Source organism: Capra hircus, chromosome 1, assembly GCF_001704415.2.
Source record: "Capra hircus breed San Clemente chromosome 1, ASM170441v1, whole genome shotgun sequence".
NCBI lineage: Eukaryota > Metazoa > Chordata > Mammalia > Artiodactyla > Bovidae > Capra > Capra hircus.
This window is the reverse complement of record NC_030808.1, coordinates 4,462,174-4,485,047: the sequence shown is the minus strand read 5'-3', so window position 1 is coordinate 4,485,047 and position 22,874 is coordinate 4,462,174. Positions and strand designations below refer to the sequence as shown.

Genomic DNA, 22,874 nt, shown 5'->3' with positions numbered 1-22,874 from the left:
TGTATCCTTATGGTTTCATTGTCCTATCCTAGCCTATTTGCATATGGCACTCTTATAGGATGTAGTGGAAGAGTATTTAATGAAGGTGCTCTTATAAACATGTGGCAAGCTAAAAGAAAGGTATGGGATAGGAAGTTAACTCCTAGGGTTTATCAAGAGCTGTAGGTCATGACCAATCTACCAACCCTAGGACTGACGGGGAAAGGGGAGGGAACACCGAGATGCTCAGGCCTTTAGGAGAGAGACTCCCAAAATTAGTTGAGATGGGTGGAGGAGAGACTTAGGCACTGACGATTCACAGAGAATCAGCGGGGAGGGAGTCTAGGAGACAAAATTTAAGTCACATGCTGTTCCTGTCTTTCCATCTGATGGTGCTTTCCATTAGCCAAAAGCAACAGTAAGTCTTAGAAGGCAAGAGAATCTTTGATACAACTCCTAAAGTTCAAAGGCGATCAGTGAATGATGAAGAGTGGATCTGGAGAAGCAAACAGAAATCCGTCATAGCCTCTGGAGAAGACCGTCTCCGACTGCAGGGAATGTGACCATTGATCTTGGAAGGTTAGCGTATAGGCACACAGAGGATGTAGTCAGGCTTTCTTCAAGAAGCAGTACAGCAGTCTACAAGTAGGGGCAAATCTTACAGTATTCCATAAGGACACACTTAGCACACTCAGGAAGTGCTATGCCTTCTTGAGCCTGGGAATACAAAATGTATATTCTGGGCCCTCTTTACCTTAATTCCTCACTGAGCAAAGGCAGCCAGCCCTGTCTGAGCAGCTTATAGGAGAATCAAGAGTTTTCCAGAACACAGTGCTGGCTGTCTATCTGATTTCACTGTGTAGACTGAATTGAACAAACTTCTACTTGACTAGTTCTTGAACTATATTCTTAAATGGCTTCTGTTCTGTTATTAAACATGAGATGCGTAACCCTCGGAGAAGGCAATGGCACCCCACTCCAGTACTCTTGCCTGGAAAATCCCATGGACGGAAGAGCCTGGTGGGCTGCAGTCCATGGGGTCGCAGAGAGTCGGACACGACTGAGTGACTTCACTTTCACTTTTCACTTTCATGCATTGGAGAAGGAAATGGCAACCCACTCCAGTGTTCTTGCCTGGAGAATCCCAAGGACGGGGGAGCCTGGTGGGCTGCCATCTATGGGGTCGCACAGAGTTGGACATGACTGAAGTGACTTAGCAGCAGCAGCGTAACCCTACATAGTGCTCTGCAAAGGTTCAGTGTGCTAAGACAGTCGTACTTCAGCAGGACCAAAGTGCTTCAGGGCAGTGCACTCACCAGGTGGCGCTAGTGGAAAAGAACACGCCTGCCAATGCAGGAGAAGCAAGAGACACAGGTTTGATCCGTAGGTGGGGAAGATGCCCTGGAGGAGGGCACGGCAACCCACTCCAGTATTCTTGCCTGGAGACTCCCCATGAACAAGAGGAGCCTGGCAGGCTACAGCCTATGGGGCCGCAAACAGCTGGACACAACTGAAGTGACTTGGCATGCAGGCACACGCATTAAATACTGAAGATCTCTCTGTGCCTCAGTTGGCTTAATTCGTAAAAACATAAAAGTGAGAGTCCTTCTTGGATATAAAATTCTTTGATTCCTTGTGTTCTTTGACCAAAGATGGAGGTGGAGAATGGGATAAAAATATTACAGAGATAAGAGAATTCTCCCAGAGGCAGAATAAGATGAGAGTTAACAAAGATTTAGGCAAAGAGAAAGGTGCGTGTGTGTGTGTTTTCTTTTCTTATGAGTTTTGATGAGGCAGAAATTCCCTCTCTATTCTTTTGTTCAGCATCCTTCTGGGGATGATCAGAACATTCTACTTCATTTCTCTATGTCATCAAAGAGCAGATTTAAATTTTATCTTTGGGGGAGATAGCTATCGGTTATATAACTGGCTATGCTTTGTAACTTTAACGTCAGAATATTCTTATTTTTCCCACTACTGAAAAGGGTTACTGGAAAAGTATTATTGCACACACCCAGCCAAACAAAAAGTAGTGGTAAAAGGGCTAAGTCGTCACACTGCTTTCCAACCTTGCACTTCCGCATTTGCTGTCCCCCTGCTTAGAATATTTTTTTCCTCATCAACACTTCTCATACAGATTTAAACTCTCTCTCTCTGTATACATTGTATATATATAAACATATACATATGCATATATATACATATGCATATATACATATGCATATATACATATGCATATATATATATATATATATTTTTTTTTTTTTACTCTGGGGAAATTCTGGACCTTCTTAAACCTTGTCAGCTTTTCCCATTAAGTGATCTCATAAACCATGACCCTCTGCTTCATAATTTTTCCACTTTACAATTAAATATTTACTTCTGTGATCACTGTATTTACATCCATATGCCTTTTCTACACTGCAAGCCCCATGAAGACTGATCGTCTATTGTAGTCATTAATGTCTATACCCTGTGGTCTGCCTTGGAGCGTCACTGAGTGGGGGGGACAATGGATATTTAGATCATCGGCTGGTGTCACTGAATCTCCGGACGTGAATTTGAGCAAACTCCGGGAGACAGTAAAAGACAGGGAAGCTTGGTGTGTTGCAGTCCATGGGGTTGCAGAGTCGGACACAACCTTAGCGACTGAACAACAGCCTTCTTATACACAATTTGAAAACTGACTGCAGCGTCTGCTTGTGTTTCAGATGGACATGTTCTCAGAAGTGGCCCCACAGATGCTGGCCAAGGGAAGTGTTATCAAAAGCTAAGTCCCTGACTCGCTGCAAAATATGACCATGGTATGTAGCCTCTGTTTATCACATCTGAGAATGTGTGCTTGAATGTTGTATTTATTTTTTTCTGAAATAAGATTTCCAAAGCATCTGTAGGAAGCCTCTAGTAGAAATGTGTTCCTCTCTCCATTTTAGGACTGTTCAGCCTCAGTACTGTTGGTATTTCTGGGCTGGTTAGTTTTTGTTGTGGGGAGCTATTCTCTGTATTGTAGGATATGAAGCAACATTCCTGATTTCTACCCACTAAATGCCAGTAACAGCTCCCCTCCCGCCAAGTTGAAGCAAGCAAAAATGTCTCCAGACATTGCCAAATACCTCCTGGGGAACACAAATCCTACCCAGGATTTTGAATATTACGGTTGTGGAGGAAAAACCTAGAAGAGTCAAACAAACATATCCATGTGACGGAAAAGTGCTACTGAAATGCTAGTATGTAGTTTTTCCAATACACTTCACAATCAAAAAGAATGGTTGGCATGTTAGTCCTCATTCCACGGCCCCCTAAGAGCATTATTCATTCAAATTACTGCCATTCTTAATGGTTTTATTTTGCAGATTCAAAAATATCTTAGTCTGTAATCACTCCCTAGGGGTTTTCAAGTAAAAATTGAGTCTTTATAAATCAAATAAATCAAGAAATAATAGGCCAGCATAGGTCAGACTTCTCATATCTAAAATTTCACTCAGGTTACCTACGCTTTTAATTAAGATTGTTAAATTTCGTTTGGTTTCTCTGGACAGAAACTCACTTTAATACAGTTATGCAAATTAATATACAGGAAAAGCCTGCAAAATAGAATGAGGCAAAGTTCTAAGAGAAATCAGATTGTAGCAAATTGAGAATTTTAAATTAACTGTTACTCACAACATGGTTTTGTATTTCTTCTGATACCCGATGCTTATTACCCTACAGTAGGCTAGGATTAATTTTGAAAATAAGTGGATTTGTTACCGTTTCTTTTGATGACACACTAAAATAGTCCTGCTGGGTGATACTATTGTTCTGTACATAAAAGCAGGTGAAGGAAATGTGAGCAATTATACAAATATAGATGATGCTGGCAATAAATTCAACAATGTACTCACAAAAGTTATTTTCCCTTGTTAAAAGTAAAGAAAGTGAAGCCGCTCAGTCGTGCCCAAATCTTTGCGACCCCATGGATAGTAGCCTGCACCAAGCTCCTCCGTCCATGGGATTTTCAAGGCAGGAGTACTGGAGTGGGTTGCCACTTCCTTCTCCAGGGAGTCTTCCCAATCCAGAGATTGAACCCAGGTCTCTCACATTGTAGAAAGACGCTTTACCGTCTGAGCCACCAAACTGTTTCTCTATTGACTTGACTTAAAGCATGAAATCTGGTCTCAATTTCCACATCAACAAAATGGCTATATTAGGAATAACTACCTTCTACTTTGGAGTAACAATAATGATATGGTATATAAACACATACTTCATATAATTTGTGTCCAAAAAATAATATTTAAATTTTAGGATGAGTTGATAAAACCACTAACATGTTTTAATTTTGAAATAAGTTTCTTACATATTTGTTTATTTCTTCAACACATGCCAAACATTGTGGTAAAAATAATTTCTGTGATTGAATAGCACCAATTTCACAATTATTATTTTACAAATGTTTATCTTTGGCTGAGTGCCAAAGAATGGATGCTTTCAAATTGAGGTGGGAGGAGACTCTTGCAAGTCCCTTGGACAGCAAGGAGATTAAACCAGTTAATCCTGAGAGAAAGCAACCATTCTTTATTGAAAGGACCATTGCTAAAGCTGAAAGCTCCAATACTTTGGCCACCTGATGTGAAGAGCCAACTCATTGGAAAAGTGTCAGCTGATGCTGGTAAAGATTAAAGGCAGAGGATGAGATGGTTGGATGGCATCATCAACTCAATGGACATGAGTCTGAGCAAACTCCAGGAGAGAGTGGAGGACAGAAGAGTCTGGTGTGCAGGAGACCATGAGGCTGCAGAGTTGGACATGACTTCCTGACCGAACAACAACAAGCATACCCTTCTAGTGTTCTTCATATCAAAGCCTAATATACACTTAGGCTTTCATTATACAGGAATGGTTCTGTCGTTAACAATGTTGCATGGATCCTATGAATACCAGGGAAAGCAGTCTTAAACGAAATATTAAAAATATTATTAAGACCAACTCAAATACATTTATGTTCATTTTCAAACCAACTTTCTTCATGCTTCCATGTTAAAAGTTATATTTCCTTAAATTTTTCTTTAAAATAGGTAGAAACAGCTCTTTGTTTAAAAAAGCAAACAAATAAATAACCTAAGGTGCAATCCCATTACCTTTGCTGCTATATTCCTCACTCCTTTTTTACTTAATTGTAATTTTGGGGTCCTATGTATGCATGCCCCTAAATGAATCTCCTTGCTGAGCAGCTTTTGGGGTAATATGAGAAAAGACTGAAAAAAAATTTAATAAGAAAAAAATCTTAAATGTTAGGGTTTGGTACGTAAGACCAGACTGCAGGATATAAAATGGTTTTCTCGAATTCACACTAGCCAGAAAGTGATCACTTTTTGGCTATTTCACTGGACTTTATGTGTTTCTGATTTGCAGGATTCTGTGCCATTTGGGTGTGTTTATTTGTGTATGTGAATGGGTCTTTTCACCTGTAATTTTACAACAATTCCTTTCGACCATGACCCCTGTTGTCTGCAGATTTATAAAATGTAATGCTATTTAAATGGTCATAAATGAATACACAATATGACATTTTTTCTCTTTCAAAGGCCCTGAAGAAGTCACCCCATTCATTCATTCCTGAATATTACTTTTCAGTAGAAATGCCAGTTTCTAGCTTTTCTCAGACAGCTGTAATGGGGAAATTCTACTTCTGTATAATTTTGTATGTATTGCATTCATATTAATATTTGATGGAGAAGAAACTAGATAATGATTGCAAAAAATAAAACTTTGGCAATGATAAACAAGTGAGATAGAAGGAAGCTACCATTAACTCAATTTGTAGCTCACCTTGTCATTTTATAGAAGTGACAGGAACCTTTAGTTTTATCAAATTATTTTTCAGCTCAAAGTGTAGTAGTGTGGGTTTAGAAATAAAGTATGTCATGAGGTTTTAATGAGTGTTTCCTTTCTCCCAGAAAAAAAGGTGAGAAATTTTTAAAATTTAAAGTTTTCTTCAAGAGCAACAGAGAAAGATCAAAACCTGAAACCAAAATCACACAATGTTTCAGGTTTTGCTTGCTTGTTTTTAAATTTGAAAATCATGGCAGTGCTTCAGCATATAGAATCTAAAGAAATTTGGACAAATTTGACTTTTGGGACATAGACTGACAAACAAGACTAGAAGTTGTTTCTTTTCACCCTTGTAGAAGCAATGGTCCTATATCATGAAACAGGCTTTTCTAGGAAAAGATGATTAGAATTATAAAGGACTATTTGAAAGGTTCAGAGAAGAAATGAAACATGTAAACTTTATTCGTGACCAGTATATGCCAAGCAGATCGTAATTAAAACCAAATATAGCAAAGAGCACAACAGATAAACAATTATGAAACAAAATCTAAGAAAACAAGATACTCCAAAAATTGGCAAATTATTTTCTGAACAGTATATATATATATATATATATATATATACGTATGTACGTATGTATGTATGTATGTATGTATGTATGTATATTGTCATGAAACAGTGACCTCATGAGACAAGTTTTATTCTACGTTTGCTGTGAGAAAAATAAAAGAGGGCTAAGATCAACTGCTCTGAAACCCAAATCATCTTGGTGGACAGATTATACTGAATACATTATTGGCTTATAGATGACCGTATAGGAGGTCAGTGTGTGTACAATTCCCATTAACCTGAAAAACACATTATTTACATTTGATGTCTCAAAGAGAGTTATGTTTCCTTCTTTACTCCTATTTTTCTTTTCATAACTCTGATCAATGCTTGATGATGTTTGCAGCCTTGTCCTCCAGTGCAGACAAACACATTGTAATTCAATGTGATAAACTCAGAAGGGTTTTCTGAATAAAACTTTGGTCCGGGTGTTTTGGTCTTAAGGAGGTATCTTGTTTAGGTTTCCTAATTTCATAGAAGGGTCTCATTCATACCTTCTGATTTGTCTGATCTGCTTTTCACCAGAAACACACACTTTGCCACAATCTGCTATCCCTGGTGCTCACCTTCCAATAAAGCTCAGATTCAAGGATCAATAGTAATGGATAATTGTGAAGTGATATGCAGTCCATCCATTCCCCTGATATTACAAATTTCCATCTTGGATCAAGCCACACTCCTTGAAGTTTCCATTCCAGGATGTTTGACAGAATTATTTTTGTTATTATTTGGTGTCTGGTCATACAGCTATACTGAGCACTTTGTAACAAACAAATGAATGGAATGCACTGTTTCATCATGAGAATGGTATCAACAACGTGACATCATTTCCCTTTATTAAGATCATAGGATATATTTCTTTCATGTTTTGTAATGTAAAAACCTCTAATTTGTCTAGGCTACTGTACTCTGGGACTTTGTGATTTGTCCTGTTTCCCTTCTTCCTTCTGCTACAAGAAAGCTCAGATAAAGCATTCTGGTCCAGTTTTGGCATCTTCTCAAGGACACTGCTCCTGCTTTATTTTATTTCACCTTTATCTCCTCTTCATTATTGTATTTTTATCAGGTTATAGTATATGCATTTCTGTAAGCCTTTGAAATAATTTTGTAAGACAAGCTATAAGTATGAGAATGAACAAATGAATAAGCAAACAGTGGGAAGTGTGAAAAACATAAATTAAAACTTTATCCTCTGAAAGGAAAAGAAAAGGTCAAATGCTACTCTCAGAATCCAGAAGTCTATTTGAAAGATTACTTTATATGAAACAAAATGCAGTCTAGACCTCAGGAATAGTACAGCAAATTTATTTTAATATCCTCTCCAAGAATTGTTTACTGAATTTGTTTTTTAAAAGCATCACGTTAATTACTCATTCCACCTCCCTTTCCGATATCTGATATAGAGGTGGGAAGATGAATCTCAAAGTTCCACAATGCCTGCCTTTCCGAATTTTCGTGATATTCTCAAAAAGTCACCAATAGATATTACCCTAGACAGTCATCCCTTGTATGCTCATGCATTAAATCTAACCAAAGGCTAAGAGTCACTTAAATTAAAGAAGCAAATCATACTGTTAGTGCTTCGCTGGTGGCTCAGATGATAAAGAATCTGTCTGCAATGCAGGAGACCTGAGTTCAATCCTTGGGTCGGGAAGATCCCCTGGAGAAGGAAATGGCAACGCACTTTACTATTCACACCTGGAAAATTCCACGGACAGAGGAGACTTGTGGGCTACAGTCCATGTGGTCACAAAGAGGTGGACATGACTGAGCGACTAACACTTTCAACTTTCAATAATGTCACTGATAATGCTAATTATTCTAAATTTTTATGCTAGAGCTCACTCATTTGCAATTGTTCTTTCTAGTTTTTTTTTTGTAAGAGTCTTATCAAATATGAAGACTCTTCTGTAACTCAAATAAATGTAAAACAAGTTGACCAGAAATGCTTAGATCACACAAAGTTGGAAAAAAACAATCTAAAGATATGTACATTTAACAGCTTTTTGTTAAGATTTCTCTATTGATATTTTTCCCACATGTCAGAATTTCTCTGGATTTTACTCTTTCAGTAGTTATCACCACCTGGACTGTATACTTCACCTCCGTTTCTCTGGTCTACCTTCTCCTTTGATATACATCTCAAAACATAACTTCTCAGAGCATCCAGATTTAAAGACACCACTCTGATAGTTCTGCGACCCTCATATTCTGGAACTTCTATATATTTTACCAGTTGATTACAATACCTCATTCATTTAAGTATAGATTTTTAACAAATCTGAAATGAGTTGAATGAGAAAAACAAAGTTGCAACAAAATGTCATTGAGACTCAGGCTGGGCTGATTTTATTTCTGGGATCTCAATGCTCTCTTTTATCAAATAAGAAAGTTGGGTGTTATGGTCTTTGAAGTCTCTGCCTTGTCTTAAGCACTATTATTTTAAATGTATGTATACATGTATGCATATGAATTTTATTTGTATGTATGTCACATGAAAAATATTTTTATATTTATATGCTTTTTATAGCCTGTTGAAAGGAACTTCTGAGTCTGATTTCTGTTTACCTTTTGGCTATGTAGCACTCCTGGAAGGGGATGCTGCATATATTAAACTGCTGCTGCTGCTAAGTCGCTTCAGTCGTGTCCAACTCTGTGCAACCCCATGGACTGCAGCCCACCAGGCTCCTCCATCCATGGGATCTTCCAGGCAAGAGTACTGGAGTGGGGTGCCACTGCCTTCTCTGATATATTAAACTAGTAATAACCAATTCTTTACAACTTTTTGGGCTGTTTCCTACTAAATCATTTTCTTCCTTAAGATATTTATTTTGTACCTTAATATGGATTCTTTTCTGACAAATGATCCTAGATGTAGCAAGATTATTGTCTGCACTATTGTGTTAATTGGGCCCTGTGCTCAGCTGTGTCCAACTCTTTGCAACACCGTGGCTGTAGCCCGCCAGGCTCCTCTGTCCATGGGAATTTTCAGGCAAGAATACTGGAATGGGTTGTCATTACCTACTGCAGGAAAGCTTCCCGACTCAGGGACCAAATCTGAGTCTCTTGTATCTCCTGAATTGGCAGGCAGATTCTTTACCACTAGCACCACCTTGATGTCATTAAATCTTGATGTTCAATCTGACCAATAGGGATATTCCCATAGGTCACTGAACAGATGTTTCAAAAGCCCTTGTAGCCTGAGAACATTTGTCATGGTCGTGATCCCTATGCTCCCCTCTCTACTTTTCTGTCTCCCACCACCACCAGTCATAAACAGGGTGTTTATCACGCTTGGGGCTTTCCTGGTAGCTCAGTTGGTAAAGAATCCCCTGAAATGCAAGAAACCCCAGGTCAATTTCTGGGTTGGGATGTTCCCCTGGAGAAGGGATACGTTATCCACTCCAGTATCTTGGGCTTCCCTGGTGACTCAGATGGTAAAGAATTCACCTGCAATGCAGGAGACCTGGGTTCATCCTTGTCTGGGAAGATCTCTTGGAGGAGAGGGTATGCAACCCACTCTGATATTCTTGCCTGGAGAATCCCCCTGAACAGAGGAGCCTAGCAGGCTACAGTCCATGGGGTCACAAAGAGTCAGACACGACTGAGCAACTAAGCACAGCACAGCACATCACCATTACCGTTCCCAAGTTATTTTGAAATGCAGTAATTAGCTTCATACATGATATTTCTCCAGGTCAAATAAACAAAGCATAGAGAAAAACATAAACTGGAATTTTAATATATATTTAGGCATTTATACATGACTATATGTATATTATATATAGTAATATATATAATATATGTGATAATGTGTGGATATGTATATGCAATACATATAGTATATACTAATTATATAGTTATGATATAACACATATCATATAATAATTAGAGAGGCCTTAAAAACCTAGACTTTCTTTTGCAAAATGCAGAAAACTGAAATGTACAAAGTTTGCTTTTATTGTTGCTTCTTTTGTTATCTTGATTTTTGAAACAGCTATAAAATATAGTTTAAACATAGTTTTAAAAATAGTTTCAAACCATAGTTTAAACATATTTTTAAAAATCACCCTAGCGCTTAAATTCAACATAAGAGTGCAGACAAATGTGTGGCACCCTAAGAATCCAGATCTGTTTCCCCTCTTTGAAGGATGGAAACTTCGAATTGAGACAGGCAGTCAGTAGAACCCCTGGGATCTGGGGAGGGCCTAGATCCGCATACAGTTGTGTCCTCTGTGAGTACAATCTGCACGTTTTGCTGTTCAAGGTGCATAAATGAAAATGGAGATGGAGGCATTGTGTGCTTGAACAGAAAGGGCCTGATATAATAACTGGGGCCTGGAGATAACTTGAGGCTGATTGCTGTATGTGAACCACGGATTTCTCCTTAATGAGGTGCTGGGTAAACAGCCCACTTCAGAAACCAGACAGAGAACTGCTGGGTCTCAAAGGGTGAAAGTGAACCATGGTGGGCTCTCCGATTGCGGTTCAGACAGAACCGTCACATCACGGTGGATGTCATGGACAAACAACAGCAAACTCATCTCCCTGAAGGACAGGGAGTGGTCTTTGGTCTATGTAGAGAAAAGGAAGAAAGGAAAGCTCTTGAAACTGACATTTTAAATTGAAAGTGAAACCTTGATGTGGTCCTGGTGGATACAGGGGCTTGTATGCCTAGTCAAATTAAATTTCAGGGAAATGAACAAAGTTCCATTTCCACACATGTGATGCCGTGGCTGTAAATGCTAAGTACAAAGGTGTTGCATATCTTCATGTGGTTTCTCAGTTCAAACCAATGACAATAAAGCAGAACCAACGTTGTAGAGGGAATTGAGGATGAGGGTGGGGTTAACCACTGCACCCATGTACTTTGTTTACCACCAGCTTCCTCAATCAAGGAAATGGGCTTATTTAAGGGTTAGGAGTCCAAAAGTCCGTTATACACATCTGTGTCTTTTTTCCTGTCTTGCATACAGGGTCATCATTGCCATCTTTCTAAATTCCATATATATGTGTTAGTATACTGTATTGGTGTTTTTCTTTCTGGCTTACTTCACTCTATATAATCGGCTCCAGTTTCATCCATCTCATCAGAACTGATTCAAATGAATTCTTTTTAATGGCTGAGTAATACTCCATTGTGTATATGTACCACAGTTTTCTTATCCATTCATCTGCTGATGGACATCTAGGTTGTTTTCCATGTCCTGGCTATTATAAACAGTGCTGCGATGAACATTGGGGTACATGTGTCTCTTTCAATTCTGGTTTCCTCGGTGTGTATGCCCAGCAGTGGGATTGCTGGGTCATACGGTAGTTCTATTTGCAATTTTTTAAGGAATCTCCACACTGTTCTCCATAAAAAGAACACAGATGTGTATAACGGACTTTTGGACTCAGAGGGAGAGGGAGAGGGTGGGATGATTTGGGAGAATGGCATTCTAACATGTATACTATCATGTAAGAATTGAATCGCCAGTCTACGTCTGACGCAGGATACAGCATGCTTGGGGCTGGTGCATGGGGATGACCCACAGAGATGTTACGGGGAGGGAGGTGGGAGGGGGGTTCATGTTTGGGAACGCATGTAAGAATTAAAGATTTTAAAATTAAAAAAATAAAGAACTAAAAAAAATAAAAATAAAAAATAAAGTTTAGGAGACATGGCCAAGCTAACAATCACTAGAACTGGAAATATTCTCATTTCTGTGTGCTTTGCACTCTGTCAAACCGCATGTAAAGAGACTGCTAGAATAATCTAGAAAGTACAGAATGGTGACTTTAACCATTCATTTTTAAATTAGGCAAGGACAAGTAATAGTAATCTAAATGAAAAAAAAAATTCACCTGTAACTCACCGTATTCACAAAACAAATAGACTTTCTTTTTCCACCTTAATTCTTTTAGTTATCTATAAGCAAGGATGAAATGTAAACCTTCCCAATCCAAGCTATGTAAAATCATACACTACTTCCTAAGCAGTTTTCATTTTAAGACCTACATTTTACCATAAGGTTTACATTTAATAGATCCTTCTTTCTTGAGCTTCAACTATTCCTTTCTTAACCATTCCTTCCTGTTGATTTAGTCGATTTACAATTATTTATAAAGGTTCTTGCCAATTCGGTAAGCTTGTATAAAAACAGCCTTAGAGTTCAAATATATCCTGAATTAAAAGAAACACACACTGCCCAGAATTCAAAAGGTAAATGAATATTGCCCTTTAGACTCAAAAGATAGAGCTCTCTGACTAGTCCGTTTTTAGGAGATGAAATACAGTAACATCTTATACAATATAAAGATAGGCAGGTCATCAGAATGCAGCTTCTGTTTATGGTTCCCCAAAGTATGCAATCCAACAGTTAAGAGGTTTAAATCTTTAAAAAAGAAAAGCTTTAAACGTTGTAATCGAGTCTTCACAATGAAAAAGAAAAACATTTGATTTTTGCCATCCTTTTCCCAATTTGAATTATAAAGTACTGGCCCTGGGAATTAAGTATTGATTTTTAAGGACATATTTAGACAATTTTGCTAAGAAAAGGAACCATGCAAATGGTTTGCTATGAGAATTCATTCTAAGACATCCACACTTAAAGCCTCTAGCAGAGTATGTCACAATGCTTGAATCAATATTCAAAGTTAAATTTTGTTTAATTAAGTACAAAAAGTACATAATTGCTGAAAACCTAGATGCTAATAGAAACAGCTGTCTGATTTTCTGTAACCCAAAGTAGAATTCTAAAGAAGACATACAACCATCACATTTTATCAATAGCAATTTTTATATAAAGTTTATTTCCTTAATGATTTTTCTGATATTATATTCTGTTGTATTTATTTCAATGGTACTCTAGAAAACTATGTGGCGTATTCTATGGAATTTACAATAGGTTTTCTGTTTTCCTTGATGCAATTAGTTACAGACTTTTCTGTACTACTGAGTAGGTAGGAACAGTTATAGCAGAAGAGATCTTGATATGGGTTGAGGATTTGGTGTGTTTTTTTTTTTAATAGACTTTACATATTTTTTAGAACAGTTTTAGACTTACATTCTGAGAAATTCTCATACTCCACATCTAGTTTTTCTTATTATTCACAACGTTATATGAGCATGGTGCGTTTAAAATTAATGAAACACGATTGATACACTATTATTAAGTAGAATAGTATGCATTTTTATTCAAATGTCCTTCGTTTTCACCTAATATCCTTTTTTCCTTCCAGGATCTCATTCAGAACATCCAATCACATTTATTTATCATGTCTCCTTAGACTTCTCTTGGCTGTGACAATTTCTCAGATTTTATCATGACCTTGAAAGTATTGGCAAGTATTGGCCACATATTTTGTAAAATGCCTTCTTTTGCTATTGATCTGACATTTTTCTCATGTTTAGAGTGGGGATCTGAATTTTGGAGATGAAACCCAGATAAGAAAAGTGCCATTTGCTTTATCACATCAAAGGTAGATAGCATCAGTATGATTTATCCCTAGTAACACTGACCTTGCCCACTTGGCTCATTTGTTTCAGAGAATGTCTCTTCTCCCCCATTTTTTAATCATTTATTTATATCAGCATGAACTCACGGTCATTTATTTTATACTTTGGTTATAACCCAATACTACTTTAAACAATTTTTGCTCAAATTATTCCATTTTTGACCTTGGGACCCCAGTACTTGATACCTGTGTACTAACACACTCCCATCAATGGGGTTTTTGGACCACTTATTTCTCTGGTATTACAAGATACTCCATGACCATCTTGCGCATTTTTCCTTCAGCCCCAAAAGTGTCCATGTCCACAAGGATGCCTGGGTGCCCGCTGTGGTCGTTGCTATTGGAGTGTCATTGTCTATAGGCCTTCTCAGCTGACAGAGCTAAAAAAACACTGGATGTGAATACCAACCCACTTATGAGTTGAGTTGTAATCGATCAAATACAGTACATGTTTCACCCTAATATAGTCTATAATCTTTGACTTGTTCAGTGAAACAAATAATGCATTTTAATATAGTTTTCACTTTGCATATTTAAGAAAAAAATAGGTGATAGTGAACTGCCAGTTTCCAAATTGACAACTGATGACAAGAGTAATAATTAATCACTAGATTTCTATTAAATAAAAATAAATTCTAGTATAAGACATACATTGGTGAATTCCTTTTGAAACATTTTTCAGTCAGAACTTTAGTGTTAATAGGTGTTTATTTGTTATTTGATTTTGTGTTTTGCTTTTCCCCAAACAGGACAGCAGTTAACTAGTAATTATCAAAAGACGTAAGATAGGCTAGTCTTTCAAAAGTATTCAGCCAACTAAGGCACCTAATAATATAACAAAATAATTTAGAGGTTAAAAGAAAGTGCTTTTACTGCTGTATGGTATTTTTGTGAGATTGTTTTGTGGTTAATAAAAATTTACTCTTAATGTAGTCAATGTCATTGTTTCTTAAGTACACCTTGTATTTAATAAATCTTATCTTGTGTTTAATAAATATGTCAACATTGTATAAAATTACATTTTAAAAACCCTTAAATTTTGAAAAAGAACAAAAAGAGAGTAAAATATCACCCAAGTCACATAGGGATTTTTATTTTTTAGTAGCTTACAAGTTACATAAATACAAAATAGCATATTTTTACCTCTTTACTTTTTCCCCCTCAGGGTAAACCTGAGTTTTCCATTTGACTTGCAATTACTAATATTAGAATGTTAATGTAATTAGAGTTTAGGTTTTTCCAGTTTGATATGACAACTTGATCTCAATAGAAAATCAAGATGAGAAATTTAGTTTATGTAGCTGGTGTACATTACTTTTTATTTAAATGTTTGCATTTCTCTATGAAAATTTATCACTGAAAAACTCAGATACACATTTAAAAAGTATATAGTTTGAGTTTAAATATAAAAAGAACTTTAACTTACTACAAATTATATTCTTAGAAAGTATATTATAAAACTGATATATTTTTTCCATTTAAAACAATGCTAAAGAAGTAAGCCTAGTAAAAACAAAAACAGCAGAATGGCCCCATATCACATTTTAAGCTAATAAAAATGATATACTTTCAGAATAGGCAATGTGGTTTTTAAAAATGTTTTCTTCATAATACAGAACAATCTAAACATTTTAAATCTATTCTTAAAGCTTTTTAAAAAGATATTCTGAAGTAAGGAGTGGGCAGAATTTGGGTAAGACTGAAGAAGCAGTAGGATGTGTGGTCACATGAGTTTTGATGTATATACTGACAGTTCAATGGTCTTAATGTCCAGTGTTTCCTTAAATATGTTCTTGGCAGCATGACTTCAGTAGGACCTTAATGGTTGTGATTCAAGTAAGGGTCTTCTGATGATTAAACTGTGGGAGATACCATATTAAACAACAACAAAACAGAATTCTTTGTGCAGAATTACAAACAACCTTTAATATATAAACCTGCCCCATGAATCTTTAAAGGAGAGCATTTCCCCATGCTTACTTAATGCGACAAGTCAATTATTCTTCAGTATAAAACTCCTACCCTGTTCATTAACCAAAAGAAAGATCAAGCTGAGGAGGGACCTGCATTAACCCTAACACAAGTCATACATTTCAAATATGACATCACTTTTCTTCTTTGCAATAAATCCATGAGTTTGTTATTATTATTTATCCTTCTATAACTAACACAATACATTAGTAATTTTCTTGAGGCCAATTAGAAAAAGCCAGTTAGAAATATGACTTCCCTCCCACTTGTAGTTCTCCACCATTCTTTCTTTGAGCTGAAATAATTTCTGGAAAATTTTAGCATATAGATAAAATACGTTACATTTTCTATGGATAATTATCTGTGAAACAACAAAAGAGGATTAAGAGGCCATAGGATAATTCACCACCACTACTATCTATCAATCAATCTCCCCTGAAAGCCGTTTCAATTGCTTGTACAGTCTCATTAAAAATAGTGTGTTGGCTAGATATTAGGCCACAAGGTTCCCCTCCAACCAGATTATCTTCCTGAACCTCTTCTTATTGAGAAATTATGGGGAGTCCAATGATAATATCAGCATTCCTTTTTGATAAATGTCTAAAGTATACTCAAATATAAATCACATTAACTTTGCTTTACGTAGTTATTACTAAATGACTAACAGCAACAGTTTGTTTCTCTGATATTTTGACTTCAGCTTGAACTGTTGTGTAACTGACATGCACAAGTCCATCTATAATACAGTATAATTTAATGCGAGGGGCTTGAAACTTGAGATTGGAATGTCTGGCTCCAAAGCCCAGTATTTCTACTAACCAGCACTGGAACTTAGGCAAATCCACAAAGTTAGGCAAAGCCTTCTCAAAACTGGAGATTAAAAGCCATATAGGAAAAGTCCTACAAGTCAGGTTTACACAGTATATATATTAGACCTGTAAAATCTATTAGACCTTGAAAATCAATATTAAAGAAAAAGGTGATTTATGCAGATAAAATAATAAGGCAAAAGATCTGCTCATTTGCAGAAATACAGTCACATTATCCAGAGACTCCCTTTTTATCCTCTATCAGATAGCTTCTCCTCCAGATTTTTCTCCCAGGGTCAGTGGAGTTTTAAAGTCAATGATGACATCAGCATGCTTTCTCAGGGTGAAGTCTACCTCAGGGCCAAATAGATTTTCCTAAACAGAGGCAGGGATTTCTGCTCCAGGTTTGGCAGCATGAATCCACTCTGTCTGTCCTCTGTGCATTTGAAGGCTTGGACTTATTCCATGTGGACTATGCCATGGATATAATAAACTGACAGCAGATGAATGGAGAACTCTCCAAGAATAATATCTGACATTAAAACATTAAAAGCGTCTTCATTGAAGGCCTTGTGAAAATTTTCCGTGGTGACATAGACTGTAAACCATTAGAATATAAGAATCAAAGAGCCAGATGCATTTTGTTCACTGCGGCATGCCCTGCGTGTATCTGGCTCACAGGGGTGTGTGCTTAGTTGCTCAGTCGTATCTGACTCTTTGCGACCCCATGGACTGTAGCCTGCCAGGTACCTCTGTCCGTGGGGATCCTCCCAGCAAGAATACTGGAGTGGGTTGCCATGCCCTCCTCCAGGGGATCTTCCCAACCCAGGGATCCAACCCAGGTCTCCCACATTGCAGGGGGATTCTTTACCATCTGAGCTACCAGGGAAGCCCAGCTCATAGGTGAGGAAGCACGTAATAAATATTTGTCTGTTGAGTGAAGAATGAATATTAAAATGACAAATAATTCATTTTGTGACGGCAGAATAAAGTTGTGAGCTTTTGTACACTTCAGCAAAAATATGAATATGCAGTGTTACTTTGAACTTTGGGGATATTTATGATTAAATATTTAAAAAATAATGCTATTGTCAACTTGATGGTGAAATAAAATACATCTAGATCTCTCTTAAGGAGATAAAAACATTTGAACAATAATATTGCCATGTAAATGTCCATTCTATTCACATATTCCACAGTATTTCTCTTTGTATACTATATTTAATTACATAATAGTAATATACTGTATTTCTATAGTGGTTTGCTTGCAAATAACAAAAAACATAGTTTATTTGATCCTTCCCTGTGAAATAGGAAAAGTAGATATCATTACTACAAATTCACAGGTAAAGAGATACGGGCTCAGAAATATTAAGTGTCATAAACATATACCACACTATTTGTTAAGTCCCTGTTTAGAAAGCAAATTTCAATGATAATAATTTTTAAAAAGTTCAAAAGGACTTCCCTGGTAGCTTAGTGGTAAAGAATCTGCCTGCTGACGCAGGAGACATGGGTTTGATCCCTGATCTGGGAAGATCCCACATGGTGCAGAGCAATTAATCCTGTGCACCACAAACTACTGAGCCTGTGCTCTGGAGGCTAAGAGCCACAATCAGAGAAGCCACCACAATTGAGAAGCCCGCGCACTGCAACTAGGGAAAAGCCCACGCGACAATGAAGACCCAGCACAACCAAAAATGAATGAGCAAAAAAATAAAAATTCATTTAACAAATTTAAAAATTAAAAACAATTACAAAGCAACTAATAAATCCATAGACTGCTTAAATCCCTTTCCTTATCTATTTTCTGTACTTTTACCAATGACACTGTGAGGTTGCAATTGCTTTAATTTGATTTTTCAGATGCAAACAAAAGCCTGTGAGAGAGAAGGTCTTGCTGAGACACATTTCTAGTAAGTCTTAGAGGTAGGACCCAAGCCTGTGCTGTCTGATAACAACCATGTGTCAGAAAGCCTGGTGGCCCAACTCTTAACTCTTAAATGCTAAGTTTTAACCACCACCTCTGTGATTGAGTAGGTTGAGATGATACATCAAAATATACTATGCAAATATTTAATCCTGTTACTATTGTTATTAGAAATACGATACATCTGTCCCAGAAATTACATATGCATATAGAATTGTTTTTCTTTCTTTTTTTTTTGTCCACTACTGGTGGTACCCACCATCTACTCAGGTCACCTAGACCCATGTCTAACTATTAGTTATCTGGCTATGCAACAGAGATGTCTGTGACTGAAGCATGTGTGTGTGATTAACTGGCTGTTGACAAACACTGGAGTGTGAGACAGAAAGACAGGAATAACCCCAGCGTGTTCTAGAGAACTCCCTGCCTCGAGCCATTATTTCTCCTCCATGCTGGCTGTTGTGGAACCTCTGAAGTATAGTTAGGAGTAAAGCTTAGGACCTCTTTGCCCTATAGAACGCCCTTTATATAAATTGTGTTGCAAGATGGTAAACTTTTCAACAGATATCCACAATATGCATGAAAACCATGCATAATACACACTCAAAACCTCTCTAATTCTTAGGATGCATGAATTTTCTGTTAAATTTTATCCCTTTCATTCACTTTTTTTTTCTCAATGGCTGAAGTTTAAGCAAACACTCTTGCAAGAAAAGCAGATGTGTAATTAATTCATCCAAGATTAAGTGCTTTCTCACAGTGCAAAGTGCCAGACATCTATGTTTTACTTGGGGATATTTCAAGTTATTGGAACACTTGTAATACTAATGCAAGTTAATGATCAAGTGTCCCTTTTGGTTGATTGGTTGGTTGGTAAGTTGGTTGGTTAGATGGTTAGTGGTTTGTTGAAAAGAGGAAGGAAAGATAAGTGAAAAATAGTGTGTTTTCATTTTTCTCTTTCCTTTTCTCAACATACACACAGTGGCTCAGTCCCCAACTCCTTTGATATTTCATATTCACTGTTGGACTTGACTGACATAAGAAACTCACCATAGAGAGGCAGGTTTCCACTGAGCTAAAGCTAGTTTCCATGGTGCCGAAATGTGCATTTAAAAGTAAGCATGGTCCTTAGGTGCCTACAGGGTGGTGTTCATGCCAAGCACAGGTCACAAAGGAGCCAGAAGAAGTAAGATGTGTGTCCTGCACATAAACAGCACCGGGCTAGCTATTTCACTTTATGCATTTTGGTTCCCATTTAGAAAAAGAAAATCTCATTATCGTGCAGCACATATTTTAAGGTTGGTGAATCACGTTGGGTTGTTTTAACTCTGAAAACTAATTTAAATGGATGAGTGTGATTCCTTGGAGCTTAGGTAAATAATCAGATCTGTGAATAGATATGTCCTAACATACTTTCACATCCCCTCCTGAAATTCCTTTAGATTTGTGTGATATAGGAGAGGAAAGTTATTTCTTAAGATTATTGTACAGGAAGGGGAACTGTTGGCTGGCACACCTTATTCTAGAGTGTCTAAATTTGTCTTTTTTAAGATATATAAAATATATGCAAAATACCAATTAAGTTAATGAACACTGGAAATTGTAACACACTCATTGTTTACGCTGTGTTGTTCACAGGAGTGAACAACCCTACAGTGTATAGGGTTGATTGCATCCCCCTCCCCCCAAAAAAATAAATAAAAGAGAAAAAAAAAGATTTAAAAAATTTAAGGTTTAAACAAAACTAAGGTGAAGAATATTTTAGCTATGAGTGGTACTTTTGGTAGAGGAATCCTTTGGGACTTCTTAAATGAACAGTCTAAATCATCCATTAAAATGTGCATTATCATGTTTTAGAGAAAGACATCTGCGGTAAAAGTTAGTATTTGAAATCTTTTCTGCGCTTGAAAAACAGAGCCCATGTGCCTAGAGAAAATGCATTTCAAAATAGTAAACTTCCTTTTTTCTTTTTTAAATTTTCAATGGGGATATTCAGTGACAGGAACTAGGTTCTGAATCTTTGAAAAGAGATGCGTTCATTGCAGGTCAGAATTAATAAAAGTTATTGAACAATTTCAGCCACTTCAGTGGCATTCTGAAAGAGTGCCCTGGATGGTTCCATGCACACGTTAGGTCAGTTCCTGGAAAAGGTATAAGTTAGAAGCCCTCCGAGGTGAAGGCCTCAGTCTTGGTGCCTACAGTGAGAAACTGGAAAAGCTGGGAGCCCCGCGTGGTGTCAAGACTTCACCTGTGGCTCTCCGCCTTCACTGGGTCTTTAAGAAGCCCAGTGGGTTGCGGGGAGAGGACCAACTGAGAACTAAAGGAATAGAAATTGGCTTTAGTGTGCCAGGGAGAGCATTAAAGTAGTCAACGAGCTTTTTCAACCCAAAAAAGCCCCTCGGAAATCGCTCTGTGCCTTCACAGACCAGACCTTGGTGGCGGGTGTTGTGTGTTTAGGTCCCTGAGTCCACACACTAGCAAAGATCCCTCTCTCCCCAGTTATTATCTCACCCTCCTTAGGGGGCCCCCGGGGTCCCTATCCTCAGTCTTCCAGTCTCCTTTTAGCCCCCCTTGAGATGAAAGTCCAGAGTCTTCCAGCGACTTACCCTAACGGGTCTGGATCGTGCTCAGTGGCACGCAGGTGGGGCAGACTGGGGAGAGGGTGGAAAACTTAGGGGCCGGCTCGCGGCGCTAACTCGACGGTCCTCCTGATTCCTCGAACCCTCAGCCAGAAGTCAGATCCCAACTCTGCCCCACTCGAACGGAACCCTCCAGGTTTTGGCGACTCCTCGAGCAAGAACCCAACTTAAGGAAACTTGGAGGATCGGGGTGAGCAGACGCAGGGAAGTCCCCCATTCCTGGTGGTCCCCATTTCGACTCCTGAGATCTGGGCATCCCGCGGGTACCCAGAGACTCGGTTGCCAGGACTCCCCGGGCGTGCATCTGGGCAGCGCGATGCCCACCGAGGCGCAGGGAAGAAGTACATCTCCGGGCCCAAACCGACCGTCTGCAGCCCCCCACACTCAGAGTAGCGAGCTGGTCCAGGCGAACCTGGATCGCTGGCGCTCTTGCCCGCGTTCCTGGAGCCCGGATTTAAAAAAAAGAAACCTGCCAACTGTACCTCGCGGGGAAGCCCGGCACTGGCCAGGAGGGAAGCGGTGACGCGGCTTCTTCTTTCCCGGAGCCTCGGGTGGGCGCTGACCTCCACCAGCCCCCAGCTCCTGTCCCCCGGACCGACGCGCCCTCCCTCGCCCCGGGACCCCGCGGCGCCCGCGCCGGCCGCGGGGAGCCACCGCGTCCCCGGAGCGGGCCGCCTGGAGCGCTCCCCCGCCCCGCGGGGTTCACTCACCGATCCGGAGTACTTGCGGGGCGGTCTGGGGGAGGACGGAGCCGAGGAAATAGAGAAGCGTCCAGCCGGCGTCCCTGGTCCTCAGCCTGGGCTGGGCGAGGAGTGTGCGGCGCTCCATCTTCCTGGCTTCTTAATTCATGCCGAGACCCAGCCGCCGCCGCTCGCCCTGGAGATGCTGCCCGCTGGGCTCGGGTCGCTGCCTCATCCTCCCTGGGATGCTAAAGCGGTGGTACCCAGCGCGCTCCCCTGGCGGAAAGAGCTCGAGGGAACCGGCGTGGGATGGCGGAGCCGGCGGGCGACGCTGGGCTCGCTCTGGGCTCCTGGCTTCTGCCGCTAGCCCATCACCGTTCCTCGTCCTCCTCCTCCATGGGCCGCGGGTCTCGGAGAAGCCGCGCGCAACTGCTCCCGGAGCCGAGAGACCAGCCGGGGAAAGTTGCTGCCCCAATTCGCCGGAACGTCTCCCTCATTCGTCCTCGGGTCAGATGAGAAAGTGGGGTGGCTGCGTGGATGGGGGGCAGGTGGAAAGTGCCACGAGACCAAACGGGGGTTGGAGGGGGCGGGGAGAAAGAAGACGGAGGAAGAAGGGGAGAGGGTACGGGCTGAGTTGGTGCAGGGGCTCTCAGCGAGCAGGAGGAGCTCCAGCAGGTTAACTGGGATCCGAGCCACGCTTTGGCTTCTCAGTTCTCCCCGCCCGCCTCTCCTCGCTCGCTCCACCCTTTATTTACTGCCCGCCCCAATACACCCATCCAGACACCCCGACGCGCGCTCACGCACGCACATTCTCGCTCGCCCTCAACTTTGCGCCGTAAGGCTGGAAAGTGTATTGAGGATTGCCTCCTGAAGGCAGAACATTTAACTTGATGAGCAGAGCCAACCTCTGCGCTGGGCCGCGAGTGGCCGAGGAACCTTCCTT

The 22,874-nt window shown here is 39.4% G+C and overlaps 1 protein-coding gene across 7 annotated transcripts in view; it reads right to left on the bottom strand.

Annotated features, from left to right (window-relative positions):
- GRIK1 (glutamate ionotropic receptor kainate type subunit 1) overlaps positions 1-22,637 on the bottom strand; it is a 464,784-nt gene extending 442,147 nt beyond the window's left edge. For 3 of the 7 annotated variants that reach the window (XM_018049107.1, XM_018049065.1, XM_018049014.1), the window contains exon 1: positions 21,962-22,103. In XM_018049107.1, the coding sequence (XP_017904596.1) occupies positions 21,962-22,079 (118 nt within the window). In that variant the 5' untranslated portion in view covers positions 22,080-22,103. Of the gene's footprint in view, positions 1-21,961 lie in introns of all 7 variants that reach the window. The other 4 variants (XM_018049047.1, XM_018049094.1, XM_018048953.1 and 1 more) reach the window with 2 other exon arrangements.